Genomic DNA, 15,040 nt, shown 5'->3' with positions numbered 1-15,040 from the left:
TACTCCAAACTACCATACTTTCCAACTCTAGGGGGATACCTCGCCGTAAATCACTATGAGCTTTATTCTCCTCATATGGAACAGATGACTCAAGGGACGTTTGGTATGATTTCAATATTACTATTTATGTAATTTATTTTCTGCATATAGACCAAGACTATAGAAAGAAGTAGAAGTAGATTGCAGTTAGAAGTAGAAGAAGATAAGTAGAATACCCTTCCTTCAAGATAGAAAAGAAACCCTCTGAAGACCAGTGTATCATACACCAAAGAGTGTCTAATGAAGATGAACATTTAGCCAGTCCTCAAAACTACAACTCTTGGCTAACTTTACTTGAAGCAGCTAAAGTGAGAAACCATGCCCCTATTCTAGACATTGCAAAACAGCTTAAAGGCAATGAACTTATCTCTGACATCTTGACATTTTGACAGCCATCTTCGATTTCAATATAAAGCAAGGCTGCGATGTTTTAGGTAAAGACAGAAATGCAATCTTTGATCCCTCAAACCTAATCATAGACACCAAAATGACTGTCTTAACTGCTCTATGACCTTAGATATGGCCACTTGTACACTACTGCCTAGATGTTCATTCCCCTAACACGCGTTGAGAACGTGTGTAACACGCATGTGACACGGGTGCTCAACGGGTTGCACACGTGGGTCACTCGTTGTACACGCCTGTAACTCGGGCCCGGGTTCCAGTTGAAGTTGACAAATTGAATAGTGAGATAAAACAAGACAGTGAGATGTTAAATTTGAGTTAATGAGCGGCCATTGAGCTGTGTTCACCAGACCATAAATACAAGGTCGGCCCATCTTAATTAGTGTTCGGTTGCTAGACTTTTATGGCATGAACCATTCCACTAGGGTCCAGTTTAGCCATTGTGGCTAGCCGACAGTAGAACAGTAGTGAATTTAGATGCGAGTTTATTGCTAGGGGAACCCCAGTGTTGACACGATTGTCGCGGGTTGGTAGATGTTCGCCATTAATAAAATGATTGTTTGTGGATTGCGAACATATTCATTTTGCCCACGAGTCATTCCACTTGATTGCAAATATAACGTTTTTCGTTCGCCAAATTTATGCTTTAGACAGTACAATTATGATATAGCCGTCACCACTACTAATGTCTCATTATTTCACGTAGGAATATGTCCCATTTCCCCACACCCCACTTTCTGTTTTGTATTTTGAAAGAATAAATAAAAGAAAGTTTTGTGTGGGACACTTTTATACTAATTATAAGAGGATGTATGAAATGATTATGAACAGCCATGCTTTCTGACTGTTGATAGAATTTGAGATCTTCACAATCACCGGATGTGACCATGTAGACAGAATCTCGTTAGGGTTTGTGATTTTTACATTTGCCCAATGACCATAGTGAGTATTGCTGGGGATACCAAACGTAACTGTTTATGATTAGAGGTTGTGAGTAGCTATACCACGTAGATAGGATATCTTTAGGATTTTAATCCTTCTTTGAGAGGCATTTAGAAGTTGGAGTACTACGTTAGGATAACTTACTTACTTACTTACTTTGGAGATTTAACGTGCGCTTTCCGACTGATGCGTATTTCGCACACGGGCCCGGCCAGGCCATTTAATGTGTTTCCGAAAGGGGCGAAAGTGGTGTACAGGTTAAAAGGTTCTAGCAAAGACAACTCACACGAAGTTTCTGTGACAGGCAAGTCACTTGTTAGCATTCGTGTTATGTTTTTTGTTAACTATTAAAAGCTGATGGGGGTAACGTTTTGAGAATTAGTAATGTGATTTGATATTTGTTAATGGTTTTGGATTTCTCGGCCCATAACTTTATTTGCATTCCTCTCGCCGTGACTATCATTCTCAATGCGCAACACTAAATAGGCCCACCTTTTTAGTGTATGTAAATACGTTATTCGTTTATTTGTTCGCTAGAAACAAATGTTATAAACCCAATTAAGAGGAAATTAAATATTGTCTTATATATTGTTAACTATTGTTAACGAAAAACAAGTGCCCAAAGGAACTGTCAGCAGGATTGATCAGGCAAGATTTTATAATATTACCAACTCAGGCAACTGATCAGCTGATTACGTCTTCTCAAATCCTTCAATGGATTGTACATTTTTTGGACGAATTTACCTCTTTAAAACTAGTTTTACAGTGAATAATTTAATGTGTAAAATGATGAATATTTCATGTCATCTTTTTTACAATTTTTTTTGTTCCTGTTCTATCGATGCGGTATCTCGCTTCGGTTACTGTCTTCTCATTCTGCAACTGAACCTGGTACATTGGGAAGCCAAAATTCTCTGATATATCTCCATATATCATACCCCTTCTTCCCCCACAAACTTTCCTTCGGTCATCAACTTTCGGCAATGGAAACATTGTCACTACGGTAATGTTTTGCCTGCTGGGGATTTCCTGTACTAGACGACCTCGGGTATCCCCGATCCGAAAATAGTGCCGTCAATTATTTTTAGCCAGCCAATCAAAACACGATGACACAACTCTCCACTCTCAGGCAGCCAATCAGATTAGGTGAAAAAAAATAAACCACTGCGAATAAACCACTGCTGGCGATTGAAGATCAAGCCTTGTTATGGGAGAATCTTCAGGTAATACGACCTTTGGATTTCCGCTTGGGCTTACTAGCTGCTGTGAGTCAATTTGCTCGCTAACGCAACCGAGCGTGACAAGAGACTGGGCTACCAGTCTGCAAGGACAGCTAAATAAACTTACGCATTTTTGAAAACTGATTGGTTACCCGTGATCTATGAAGATTTCGACAAAGGGAGCATGGTAATTAATTTCTTCAGCCTATACAAACAGACAAATAACGGCGAAAGCTCATCCGATGTCGTTATTTGGAAATACCCCTGATGGTTACAGTTTAATAATAGAAAAAGTATCCCTGAGTGAAAGCATTTGCAGATTTCGGATTGCGTGAATGATACAATTACTACTCCCTTGTTGTCATCCACATTTTCTGGTATAACCCTAAACTTGTGTATTTGTCGTAATTCACTTGCTGCTCAGTTAATGAATTTATATCATGTATACTTAGTTGTAGCACCACTCAGATTACCCGATGAAGGTTCCAATTTGGTCTTTCTTGTACCTGGGGTAATTATTCAATCTAAATCCAGGTTTGAAGTGAGGTGAAATGTGAGTTATGTAATATGCACGTGGCATACAGCAAGAGATGTAGGATCAGTTGCTTTACTTTTTTTTGTAAATCAACGGATCATTCCCAGACATCAAAGGATCAACAGGAAATATGTTGATTGATTAATTACTGTTATCTTGCACAGTGGATATGTCAAAAGTAAGTGTTTACATGTGACGGTAGGTTTACTAAACCTAGGGAACACACTCATATCATGGCGTGAAGTACAGATGTAAAAACAAACATACTTTGTTCAAAGGGTAACCGATAATACACTGACTGGTTGTTTCATTGTTATCAAACTCAATGGATGTTTTTAAGAACCGTGGACATTATAAATATAGTTGGCACGTGGGCTTTCTCAGCTGACTTGGCACCTATGTGAAACAATTGAAACAAACTAAGTGATCAGTTAAGAAACGAACACGGGTTATAATATCCAATACATTTAAACAACGTTTAAAAACGATATATTTAAATATTTTAATATATTTCATATATATTCCAAATATTGTTTCCAAATAATCATTATTAAAGTATTTGATTCTCACAGAGACATTTGACATCGAATAAGTATTTTTGTACAGCTGCATACGCAATGGATATTGTTCCTTTATGTTGATATTCCCAGATACATTATAACTTTTGTAGGTTGTAATAATGATATTTGCATTTTGTTTTCATTCATTCGCTTCAGCTTTGAACAGAATCATTCTTGTTCCTTTCCGTTTGGTTGGGAAGTTTTTTGAAGCGCGATAGACGTTGTTTTCTTTTGTAAGGGTGTATATGTTACAGTCTATGTGTAAAATATGATTCACTCAGGAAATTTATTAAGTATCTAAATATTTCAATCATTTTACAAATTGACTGAATAATCTGTCCATTTATTTAACAGACTGACTAAAAATGATAAAGACGATCAGAAGAGCTTAAACACATCACAATATATTAATTATGCTAAGAAAAGAAGCCATACAATACAGAACTGTACTTGGTGACGATATTAAACATATGCAAATATTTGGAATTCGTTATCATATTAATAAAGATGGACATATTTTTCAGTTAATTTGTAAAATAACTGAATATCTAGGCGTTTAATAAATTTCCTTAGTGAAATCTGTTTACATTTTGAGTGTTAACATATACACACGGTAAAATAAGCAATGTTCAGATGAAATATTTACTTTGTGTTGCAAGTCAAAATAATGTACACGAAGATCGCACAATTACGAAGCAAGTGACTTATGAAAACTTCATCACCATAACCGATGCTCCCCACAAATATACCTACATTTCCAAAAGTGTATTTAATTTTTGTTGATCAATGTGACCATACGTCCTACTATCAATAAAAATGCGCTTACGAATGGCGAGCACAGGTCGCGAACAAGTTTAGATTTCTGCTATATCATCCGGGTACTCACTGGGAAAATACAGTAATGCACAGGCAACAACTACTCCCGCGGAATTGCTTTAGATCAGTGCTCCTTTGTACGTTGAAATATTATATATTGTGAATGCCAAAATGATGTATTAAGGATCAAGTAGAGGATACATTGACAGTAACGCTGGGAGTTTATTCAACAGACCCGTGAAAATAACACTGCTGTATCTTATTATTTATTTTAGATGACGCAGTCAAAGCTCACTTCTCCTGGCGGCCATTATCGAACGGCCAGCTAAAACACAACCCCGCGCTTACGTCTACAGGTCTCTTCCTGTAGTACGGTAATTAGTATTCTCTCCCTCAAGTGTATCCTCAATGATATAACCCACCCTCATTAATTACATGCTGTTCTTTTCCAGCCTCACGGCTATGGAGCTGACGTAAAGAGTCCAAGTCATCATAAAGTAATTAGAGTCCAATAAAAACAATGCGCCGCCAAACCTCATACATATTATCACTGAAAAGTCGTACTACAGACGGTTAATGTCAAATCACAATAAAAGCATTTCAATGGCAATAACATGTTCCATGACCATGTATTCTCTTAACACCATCGGATTTAGAAGGAATGGTCGTATAAAACAAGACAGATCTATTTAATCACAACAGTATTCATGTTATTCCTACAAAATCACATAAAGAAAGGAGACATTAGCAAATACATGTGTATTATCATTTTTCGTCAGGATAACAAAATTTGCTCTCCTTGTTACCACCTCCAAGTTCAGCTTTACATGGGTCCTCCTTTGGTCAAAAGTTTGTTCCCCCTCTAATGAGTGTGTCACGCGTTGCAAACGAGTGGCGAACGGGGTGCACACGGGTATCACACGCGTGGAGGACGGGTTCCACACGAGTGACCAACCCGATGCACACTGGTTGCGTAACGCGTTGCCCATGCGTGTAAGGGGAATGAACTTCTAGGCAGTAGTGTATGTGGTAATAAACATTTTGGCGGCCATTTTGGTTTTCATATAAAAACATGCTCCGAAAGGTAGAAATGAAATCTTTGACCCCTCAAACCTAGTCATAGACACAAGAATGACTGTCCTAACTGCTCTATGAACTTATATATGGCCACTTATATGTGGTAACGCGTATTTTGGCGGCCATTTTGAAACAAAGGTGATAACACCCAAAAAGCTGCCACCGCTGCAATGCTATCACACATTTTCCAACTCTAGGGGTCCATACCTTGCCAAAAATCGCTATGAGCATTATTCCCCTAAATGGATACTGATGGCCAAAATTTTGAACCGAGACTGATGGCGTATTACGTGACCTTATTTCGTCTCAGCCTAATCCCTTTCGAGGGCGCGGCAGAGGTCGAAGAGGTCAACGGGGCTTGAAGCCCTCCTCGGCTCTATCGGTCGCCTTTACTGGACCCAAAGGCGCCGGCGAACCTTCCCAAGAGGGAGGGTCAGCAGGAACTTGACTCCTTTGCAAATCAACTCGACTAGGAACTTCCGCCCCCAGCTGTTCCTGTTATAGCAACGTCTGTAGGCAGAAGACTTTTGGACCATGCTTGCAGACCCCTTTGTGACACAGCTGCTTCAACAAGGGTAACGATTACCGATGATCGCACCACCACCTACGACACTCCATCCCCATCAGAAAACGTATCCATCCAGGCAGCTACCAACAATGATCGAAACAGTAGGTACGTTACTAGCAAAAAACGCCATCTAATGTCTCGGCACACTTCCCGCGACCCCCAGGTTTTTTATTCCCCCATTTTTCTTGTCTCCAAAAAGGACAGTTTAAAACTACTGCTAATTTTCAACATGAAGACTTTCAACGCTACGTACCTTGAAACCCCACCACATCGCATGACGTCGATCGCGCTCCTTCATACGCTCATTCATCCCGGCGATTATATGATCAGTCTCGATCTACAAGACGCTTATCTGCACATTCCCATCCATCGGGAGCACCGTCACTTCCTCTGGTTCATTTTTCAAGACCACGGTGCTCCTGTTTGGAATTTCTTCGGCCCCTTGGCTTTTTACCCGCCTGACCCGACCCATCACAAAGTTCCTACATTTTCGCGGGATCGTGTTCGATTCTTATCTAGACGACTGCATTCACGTTAATGCAGATGCCGTTTTCCTCCATCTACAACTCGCCTTCACAGTGCTTCTTCTCCGACAACTCGGCTGGGTAATCAACGTACAAAAGTGGGAACTCATTCCCACTCGACTCCAAGCCCTGTTTGACACTCGGCAAGGTCGGATGTTCATTCCCCTTGACCGATGGGTGAAGATTCAACGCCTCGTACCGTCAGCACTCAAACAGCCGCTTCAGCTGCGTCAATAGCAACTCCTGGGCCTCCTAACATCGGCGCAGGCGCTCACTGTACGAGGTAGACTTCATTTGCTACCTCTCCAATGTTTTCTCGCGCCCTTTATCAGGATCAACAATTGTCACACGCAGATTTCTCTACCGCTCAATCTCCACCCTCATCTTCAATGGTGGCTGGTCGCGTCAAACGTTTGTGATGGGGTCTCCTTGATGCGATTCGTCCCGTCCCTCCATCTGTTTGTTGACGCTTCAACTGTCGGTTGGGGAGCACATTTTCAAGATGTGCAACTAGCAGGGCAGAGTTCAAGGCAAAAATTCTGGCGATTTCGCATTGGCCGGACCTCCTCCGGTCCTCATCCCTCATGATCCAGTCCGACAACATGGCGGTGGTGTGGTTCATCAACAGGATGGGATCCACGAGGTTGATGTCCCTACTCTCGCTTGCTCTCGAGTTCTTTTGTCTCATCGACTCCCTCAACATACATGTCCGCGCTCGGCACATTCCGGGGATATCCAACGTCATAGCAGACTCCCTGTCCCGACCGGACAGACCATCACCAACCGAGTTGTCTCTTCATCCACAATTGTTCCAATGGATATGTCAACTTTATCGGGCCCCGGAAGTAGACCTCTTTGCCACCCGATTCAACGCTCAACTATCCTGATTCGTATCTCCCATTCCCGACCCTCGGGCTTGGGAGCACGACGCGTTGGCGATCTTGTGGAAAGGTCTCAATGTCTCTGCCTTTCCCCCGACAGGGCTCCTTCCCCAGGCCCTACAGAAGGTAGCAGCCACCAATCACCTGTCTCTGATTTTGGTCCCGTCCTATTGGCCAACCTGCAACTGGTTCCCCATGTTGCTTAGGCTCGCCAACAAAAGATTGGCAACCTACCTCGCAGCTATTAACTCCATCATTGCCACCACTTCCGGTGCAAAGGTTTCTACGGTTACAGAACTACAATCGTTCATCCGTTCCTACAAATTACCTGACCAAGCTGCTTGTTTTCGGCCTCCTTCATGGGACCTAAACGTTATTCTTCAACAACTGGTTTCCGGTGATTACGAATCACTGACGGAGAAGGATTTCGACACAGTTACGCCGAAGACCGTTTTTTTGGTGGCTTTGGCCACTGCCGCACGGGTTAGTGAAATTCATGCTTTGGATGTCACTAGGGTCCAGTTTGACATATCCGGAAGTGGCAAAGCGTTCCTGGGGCTTGGTTGGGATTTTGTGGCCAAGAACCAACTTCCCTGACAACTGGACCATGAAGACCTCTCTCTGTGCCCTGTTTGGGCGCTTCGAATATATCTCGATGCGTCGTGCCTCCACAGACATTCCCGGAAGAGACTGATTGTCAACCACGTCTACATCGGAAATTTCTCGAACGACACTATCCTTCTGGCTTCGCTCCATCATTCTGTGAGCGTATACTTTCTCCGGGCTGCCTCCACCTACAACGTCCAATCCTAACGAGACTCGTGCGGTTGCTTCCACCATGGCCCTCAACAGTAACTGCACCCTTTCAACCATCATGGAAGGGTGCTTTTGGAAGTCGGATACTGTGTTTGCTTCCCACTACCTGCATGACATTTCAGTCACAGACGTACAAGGGCTCCACAAGTTTGGTCCTTTGGTATTGGCTCAAATTTACGAAGTGACCCGTTGGTGCAGCCAATCGTGTACATTCAGTTGTCACAATCGTACAAGGGCTCAACAAGTTCGGTTCGTTGATGTTGGCACAACAACTGTCTCACCCCAGTTCACGCAGAACATAAACTGTTATACTGCGTAATCCTTGCAGGTTACAATTGTATATACAGAATAAATCAATAAACATTTACGTTTTTCAACTTATATTTTTGAATATCTGCGAGTACCGGCACATGTCTTGCAATCCGACTTCGCAGTGGTTTTTGCCTTTCAATTCCTGGTTCGACTTATCTGCGGGTCATATCATTTTCTCTCGTATTTCAATGGTCAAGTTAGCACCTCGGCTTATCTACGGGGTCGGCTTATCCGCGGTCATATACGGTACATGTTTTTTGATTGTTCGGGTTTCCCAGATTGAGTCCCTTTTGGAGGGTGGATAAGCACATCTGTAGAGACTTTTTAGTCTTAATTTACGAAGTCACCATTCGGTGCGGCCGATCAAAACAAAACAAAACAAACACAACAACTAAAAAGATCGGTGTCCCGAACTTTTATTCCGCTCACGTGTGCCTAAGGTATCTGTGATGTAGGATTTTGGTACGAAGGTCCATTGCTATGGAATATTGTCGATTGTTCCTCTTTTTAGTTTTTGGTTCGCTTCATACACTCGGACGTGTTTGATAACCATGACAAAGCGTTAAAAGAGTTACCAAACCTAACGCACTCTATGGTCCGTGGGAGATAGTTGCTGTGTTTTGTTTGAAGAATCGATGCCCTTCCAGGATCGATTTCAAGTCGTCTGCCATATCACTTATGGATTTATAGCTACGCGGTCATTCTATATGTACAATGACATACGGGAAAAAACGTTTGGCATGTACACCCGATCTCATGCTGTTTCGTTTAAGTAACCTATCGGGATCATTAACACCGATTGATCGTGTGTATTTTTTCCCGCTCACGAGTTCATGTCTTTAGACGCTAGACAGTTTTTCAAAGTTCTGAAACAAATTCAAAATTACACTGTCTAGAACCAGCTTCCTCATGCATATCTCACAGTTGTAGTCTATACAGGCTAGGTTATCTGCGGCCCACCATCCAACTGTGGGATAAAATGCAAAGTGTGAGATAGCATAAGTTTAAAAATTTTGAAATTTTAGTATAAATTGTATATTTATATACTTATCCTATCTCACACGCGATAGGCCCACCTGACCATCCCCGCATCTCATTTACTCTAGCCTAATAAGCTCTGCGAAAGAGAATGAATTGGTAGAGGCGCACACGTGGTCAGTTCAAGCAGGCACAGCATGCATGAGAGGCATGTAATTGACCTACCTTTGGACGTAACCATGGAGATGCAGGGGGGCTTGGGTGGCTATTTTTAGTTTTAGAAGCTGGAAACATGATTCAAGCACGTTCCCTCATAGGATCGAAGAAGAAGGGAGAAATGCAAAGTGTGAGATAGGATAAGTATATAAATATACAATTTATACTAAAATTTCCAAATCCAATAAATATACACAAATACTTATTGATTGTTATAACACTCCAACATTAACCCATACCTTTGATTGAACACCATCATCGTTTGTACCATATATTTGACTATGATATTTTACTATTCAACCCTTTAGTTGCCACACCACCCCTGATACCATGGAACAGGATAGTTGTGCACGGCCAGGGAAATGAAACAGCCGAAGCTCCAGTCGACCCTAACAACTCTGAGGGTCAGGAGGACTCATGGACAAACCTGAAGAACATTCACAACATTAACTATGATTTTCACACCAACTTTATCCCTTCTGGACTACTGCCAACCAGACATAAGTTCATAGATGGTTACAGTGTTGGAATTGTGCAAGGCAAACTTGCATTAAACCTTTTCAAAGGTATATAATAAACTGTGATATAAAGTTCAAGAACAACTTCCGATTTTCAGCAGAAACGTCAATGCTTCAAAATTTATTTAATAATTCATATGTCTTGACAATAAACGTTAAACCCAATTTCCCCTTTGACATTAAATCGTCATCGCGAAAGATTATTCAATATAGATTATCTACCGAAAGAGGAAAAAAAGCAGTGGAAATTATATGAGTGGATCACTGAAAATCAGTGATGACACCAGGTGTTCGCGAAAAAATTGTATTCGTCACTGTTTTTAAGTGCTGCTACCTGTTATGGAGAAAGGTAAGATAGCCTCATCATAATTAATAATGATGTAACCTTACCATATGTAACATATATTGTTTGTCATGTTAGCTATGTGCTATGTGGAGGAATACAACCGATAAGACTGAATGGGTAGCTACTTAGAAATGCATTTGATTATTACAGATATCACACAGATGACTAAGTTCTCAACGTCCATCAACTGTGAGAACGTTTCTGAGCTAGCTCCCCATAAAGGTCTCTTCAAATGCAATGGAGATGTCAAAATCAGTAATGTCTTCAAGTCATCAGAGCTAACAACAGGGAATGTGTAAGACAAACTTGCCTATTACGAATAAATCGCTTAGAATGCCCATGTAAGTAGATTTACTTATAGATAGATAGACAGACAGACAGACAGACAGACAGTTCTTTATTTCACATCTGCTGTGTGATTATATGTCAGTTGTTCTTACATTTTTAATCCCAAGAAAATTGACTTTGAAAATCACTGTATTAAATGATTGTGATTTATTGCAGGCTGCAATTTCAATTTGAGGCCTCAAACGGTGGGTTTGTGAAAGTAAAGGACATGGAAAACAACACTGTGCAGACACACTTCTACGCTGGCCAGACAAAGACAGCAGCAGTGAGAATAGGTATCGACTACATAAATCCATATCACTGCATTGCAACACGGGAATGTTCTGCTGATATGCTCATTGCTGCCAAGACAAGTAAGCAGGTCAGATATCCCATTGCACACTTTTGAATACAATATCACGGCATTTTGAATATTTACATGCTGTACAGCTGCTTTTAGCATAGACACCATTTGCAGTTGAAAACACAAAGTTGGAAACGTACGATACCCAAGTACATTCGTTGCTGAGACACAATGCATATTGTAGTTTGAACTTAATGTCAGGGCTAAGTGTACCTGGCACTGGGGGTATGATTAGTTCAACTGTATAAATGTGTTTTCTTAATGTTTTACAGCCATCATTTAATGTTTCCTGGAATGGATGGAGAGACGCTACATCTGGCATACGACAGTTCGAATTACAAGTATTTGAAATGGAGTTTATTGTCAGTGAAGACGGAATTCGCATGAAAACTATAGAACAAATACAAACGTTTAATTCCTCACAGGTAAGATGCATGTTAAAAATTATTAAATTAACATTATCTTTAATATTTAACAAGCCTTTACCAACATCTGGATAACATAGAAGTTAGTAGTAAGTTGCCATAGTTTAAAAAAAAAAATCTTTATATGATTAAACATGACTTATGTTACTTCTGGTGTCAGAACACAGGCAGGATACATCTCAAAGAAAAGGGGATATTCTCAATAGAAATTACAACTATTGACAAAGCTGGAAACTTCAAAAGTGGCAGAAGAATCATCATCTATGATGGAGAATCCAAGGTAGAGACGACTCCCAACACTGTCTTACGTGTGACGTCAGCTGCTGAGATATCTTCATGGGACTGGCAGTGGACATCAGACTCAGTTAACATCGACTGGAACCACCGCTACATCAACACGCTACACTACCAAAACAGGTGGCTGGAAAGGGTATTGCCAGTTTCTAATGTTGACGAGGAGTATGATGACCAAGGGTACAGCAGAGGTGTGGATAAAATCCCCAGCTTACAAGGTGCTAATATCGAGACATTGTCTCATTTACGTCTTTTTTCGAGAATATCCATGCCCGTTGCAATGTAGAATTGACATATGTTTTTTAATGTTAAATCAGTAATCTGGTTTCAAATTCAAGGAGCGAAGCTGACAATATTTATTTTAACACTTATCTGTTACAGGAATTGTTGCCATAAAAACTGCTTACAAAGTTGATCACAAGGGAGGTACTTTAATAGAAACAGTTCCAGATGACCCAGACTTCAGCAGCCTCTACCTGAACCAGTCCCATACAATCTCACCCACTCTGGTTGACGGGGACACTTTTCGCTACTGGATCCGAGCTTATGACGTCCGGGGGGAGTATCTGGAGGAGACGGTAACGGTCCACATTGACACATCGCCTCCTATCATTGAGAACCTGTGGCTGACACGAGGCGACAGGCTGAATGTCAGTGTACACAACATAGATGAATTTAATCAAATGGTGTAAGTAATATTCACAGTGAAAAGTGGGATACATTGATAAGTTCAGTGGGAACAGGATATCAGAATCAGGATACTTAGCTGATCCTTGAGCCTTTTCCAGAAAGCATTTTCCTGTCTTGAATTATTTGCACTGACACACAGTGGCTATCATCGATGTCACAGTTGATGCCTTACATATGAAGTCTTCTAGAAGCATCTTTTCAGAACGTATTCATCACAAATACCAAAGAGAACCATTAAGTTACATTTGAGAAGCCGTAGTATCCATGCAATATGTCCGTTTAGACGGTGGTGACTTTATGTTTGTTGTGTTTGTTGTGTTTGTTGTGCCAGGAAATTGACATTTTATTAAGAAACATGTTTCTTGTTCATTGAAACTAATGTTATCAATTCATTTCATACATGTTTTGTAAGTTAATTTTGTCAATTTGTGAGTTTACCTCAAATATGATAATCACTGTTATCCATAACACCATTCAACGAATTATATATTCCTCTGTTTAACTTGCAGTATCGAATGGGTGAGTTATGATGATCACAGTGGTTTGGAGACAGTTACCTGGCGACTATTTGATAACTACACAGGTGAGGATTTGGTCCATGGTGTGGAGCACATTTCTGCGCAGGGTGAGGCACAGGTAAATAGTTGGTTTGCACTCTTGGTTTGCACATTAATTGATTGATATGATAAATGTGAAATGTTAACAGCACCAAAATATAATGTCCAACGAATTATATACAGGACTTGGTGGAATGTGAAACTAAATACCAAACTGCAGCCAGAGGTCCGAATTGTTACTGCACTCCTGGAGTTGGATGCTACCACAGGCACTTCCAGGTCAAGCCCAAGATTGTATCAGCCAACCTGACACACGGAGGGATCTTTCATGACAAGGACAAGGGGGTTCATGACTGGGATTACTATCTTGAAGTCACGGTGATGAATCGTGCAAAACTCAGAACAACCCTAGATTTTAAGGTTTGTAAACATTTTCAGATTAAACAAGTATGTTTGTTAACACATGGAAGTGACAATTGCACGCATTTTGGTAAGTTGTGTTATGCTATTAAACTGTTATATTTGACTAGGTGACCATTGACTCCAGTCCACCTCACCCTGGTTCTGTTGAAGATGGGCAAAGGGGCCATCCCGAAATTGACTACCAAGACAGTATGCAGCTCCATGCCCACTGGGAGGGATTCTTTGATAGGGAAAGTGGCGTCAAGTTTTACCAGTATGGATACGCTGGTCATTGTCTTGAGATAAGGAATTTTGGGCTTGATTTGCCATCACCCAATGTAAGTATGGAACTAATTGTTTGTCCCATGCTAAATAGGAGTACATTTATGATAACCATGAAATATAACTGAGTAATTACTATTATTTTCATGAAATCATTACCATCCGTCTACTGGTTGCTGGCTATTGTGTAAAATCTGACTGTTCACTGATTACACACAGGTGACCGAAACATCCTCCACTCACGGCTCTTGGACAGCCCCTTCTGAAGGCAGGTTCTATATCACAGTCGTCGCCTTCAACCGCGCTCTGGAGCCATCTCTTCCTGTTTGCTCTGATGGAGTTACTGTGGACCAGACAGAACCGTCACTGAGACAGATTGCTGTCCTTAACTCCCGCACTACTGAAGGTCTGGTGACGAATGGCGAGGAAGTGTGGCTCGTCACTGCAGACAGGAGGAGGAGTCAGATTGAAGAACCAGATACTCATTGCAGGTATAGTATTACCACTCTTGAAACCCAAAACACAGTGATCGAAGAAAATACTTGTCAGGAAATGTATTAATAATATACTAGCTTATGAATATGTTAGTACTCACAAACAAATGCTTCTGCACTCGTGTATCTTGACAGTCTATATTTGCAGAATGCAAGCAGCAGTAACAAGCAATCAAAGCTTGTCTCTCCTACCCCTTCACAAACACCTCAATGGTTCAACTGTGATCCACCAAGCTTCCTCCTGCAGTCATCATCAACCCTTCCGACTCCGCTCTATCAATCAGTTTTACATGTCCCAGAAACATCACGTGAGTCCTAGTCTGAAATGACAGTTTCATTGTGACATCAAGTATTTTCAATCATACATTTTATGATAATTACAATTGGTGCATATCACATTGCAAATGTTCTTTTCAATCATACATTTTATGATAATTACAATTGGTGCATAT

At 41.0% G+C, this 15,040-nt stretch overlaps 1 protein-coding gene across 1 annotated transcript in view; it reads left to right on the top strand.

The window, feature by feature from the left end:
- LOC139443253 (uncharacterized) overlaps positions 1–15,040 on the top strand; it is a 76,546-nt gene that overhangs the window by 22,399 nt on the left and 39,107 nt on the right. The window contains exons 12-22 of the mRNA XM_071224224.1: positions 10,198–10,455; positions 10,904–11,048; positions 11,258–11,462; positions 11,717–11,869; positions 12,030–12,381; positions 12,545–12,851; positions 13,363–13,489; positions 13,594–13,830; positions 13,941–14,150; positions 14,314–14,585; positions 14,737–14,896. Of these exons, the coding sequence (XP_071080325.1) occupies positions 10,198–10,455; positions 10,904–11,048; positions 11,258–11,462; positions 11,717–11,869; positions 12,030–12,381; positions 12,545–12,851; positions 13,363–13,489; positions 13,594–13,830; positions 13,941–14,150; positions 14,314–14,585; positions 14,737–14,896 (2,426 nt within the window). The remainder of the gene's footprint in view (positions 1–10,197; positions 10,456–10,903; positions 11,049–11,257; positions 11,463–11,716; positions 11,870–12,029; positions 12,382–12,544; positions 12,852–13,362; positions 13,490–13,593; positions 13,831–13,940; positions 14,151–14,313; positions 14,586–14,736; positions 14,897–15,040) is intronic.

Source organism: Haliotis cracherodii, unplaced genomic scaffold (genome assembly GCF_022045235.1).
Source record: "Haliotis cracherodii isolate W230 unplaced genomic scaffold, xgHalCrac1.p SCAF_5, whole genome shotgun sequence".
Classification (NCBI taxonomy): domain Eukaryota; kingdom Metazoa; phylum Mollusca; class Gastropoda; order Lepetellida; family Haliotidae; genus Haliotis; species Haliotis cracherodii.
This window is presented reverse-complemented; position numbering and strand designations above follow the sequence as displayed.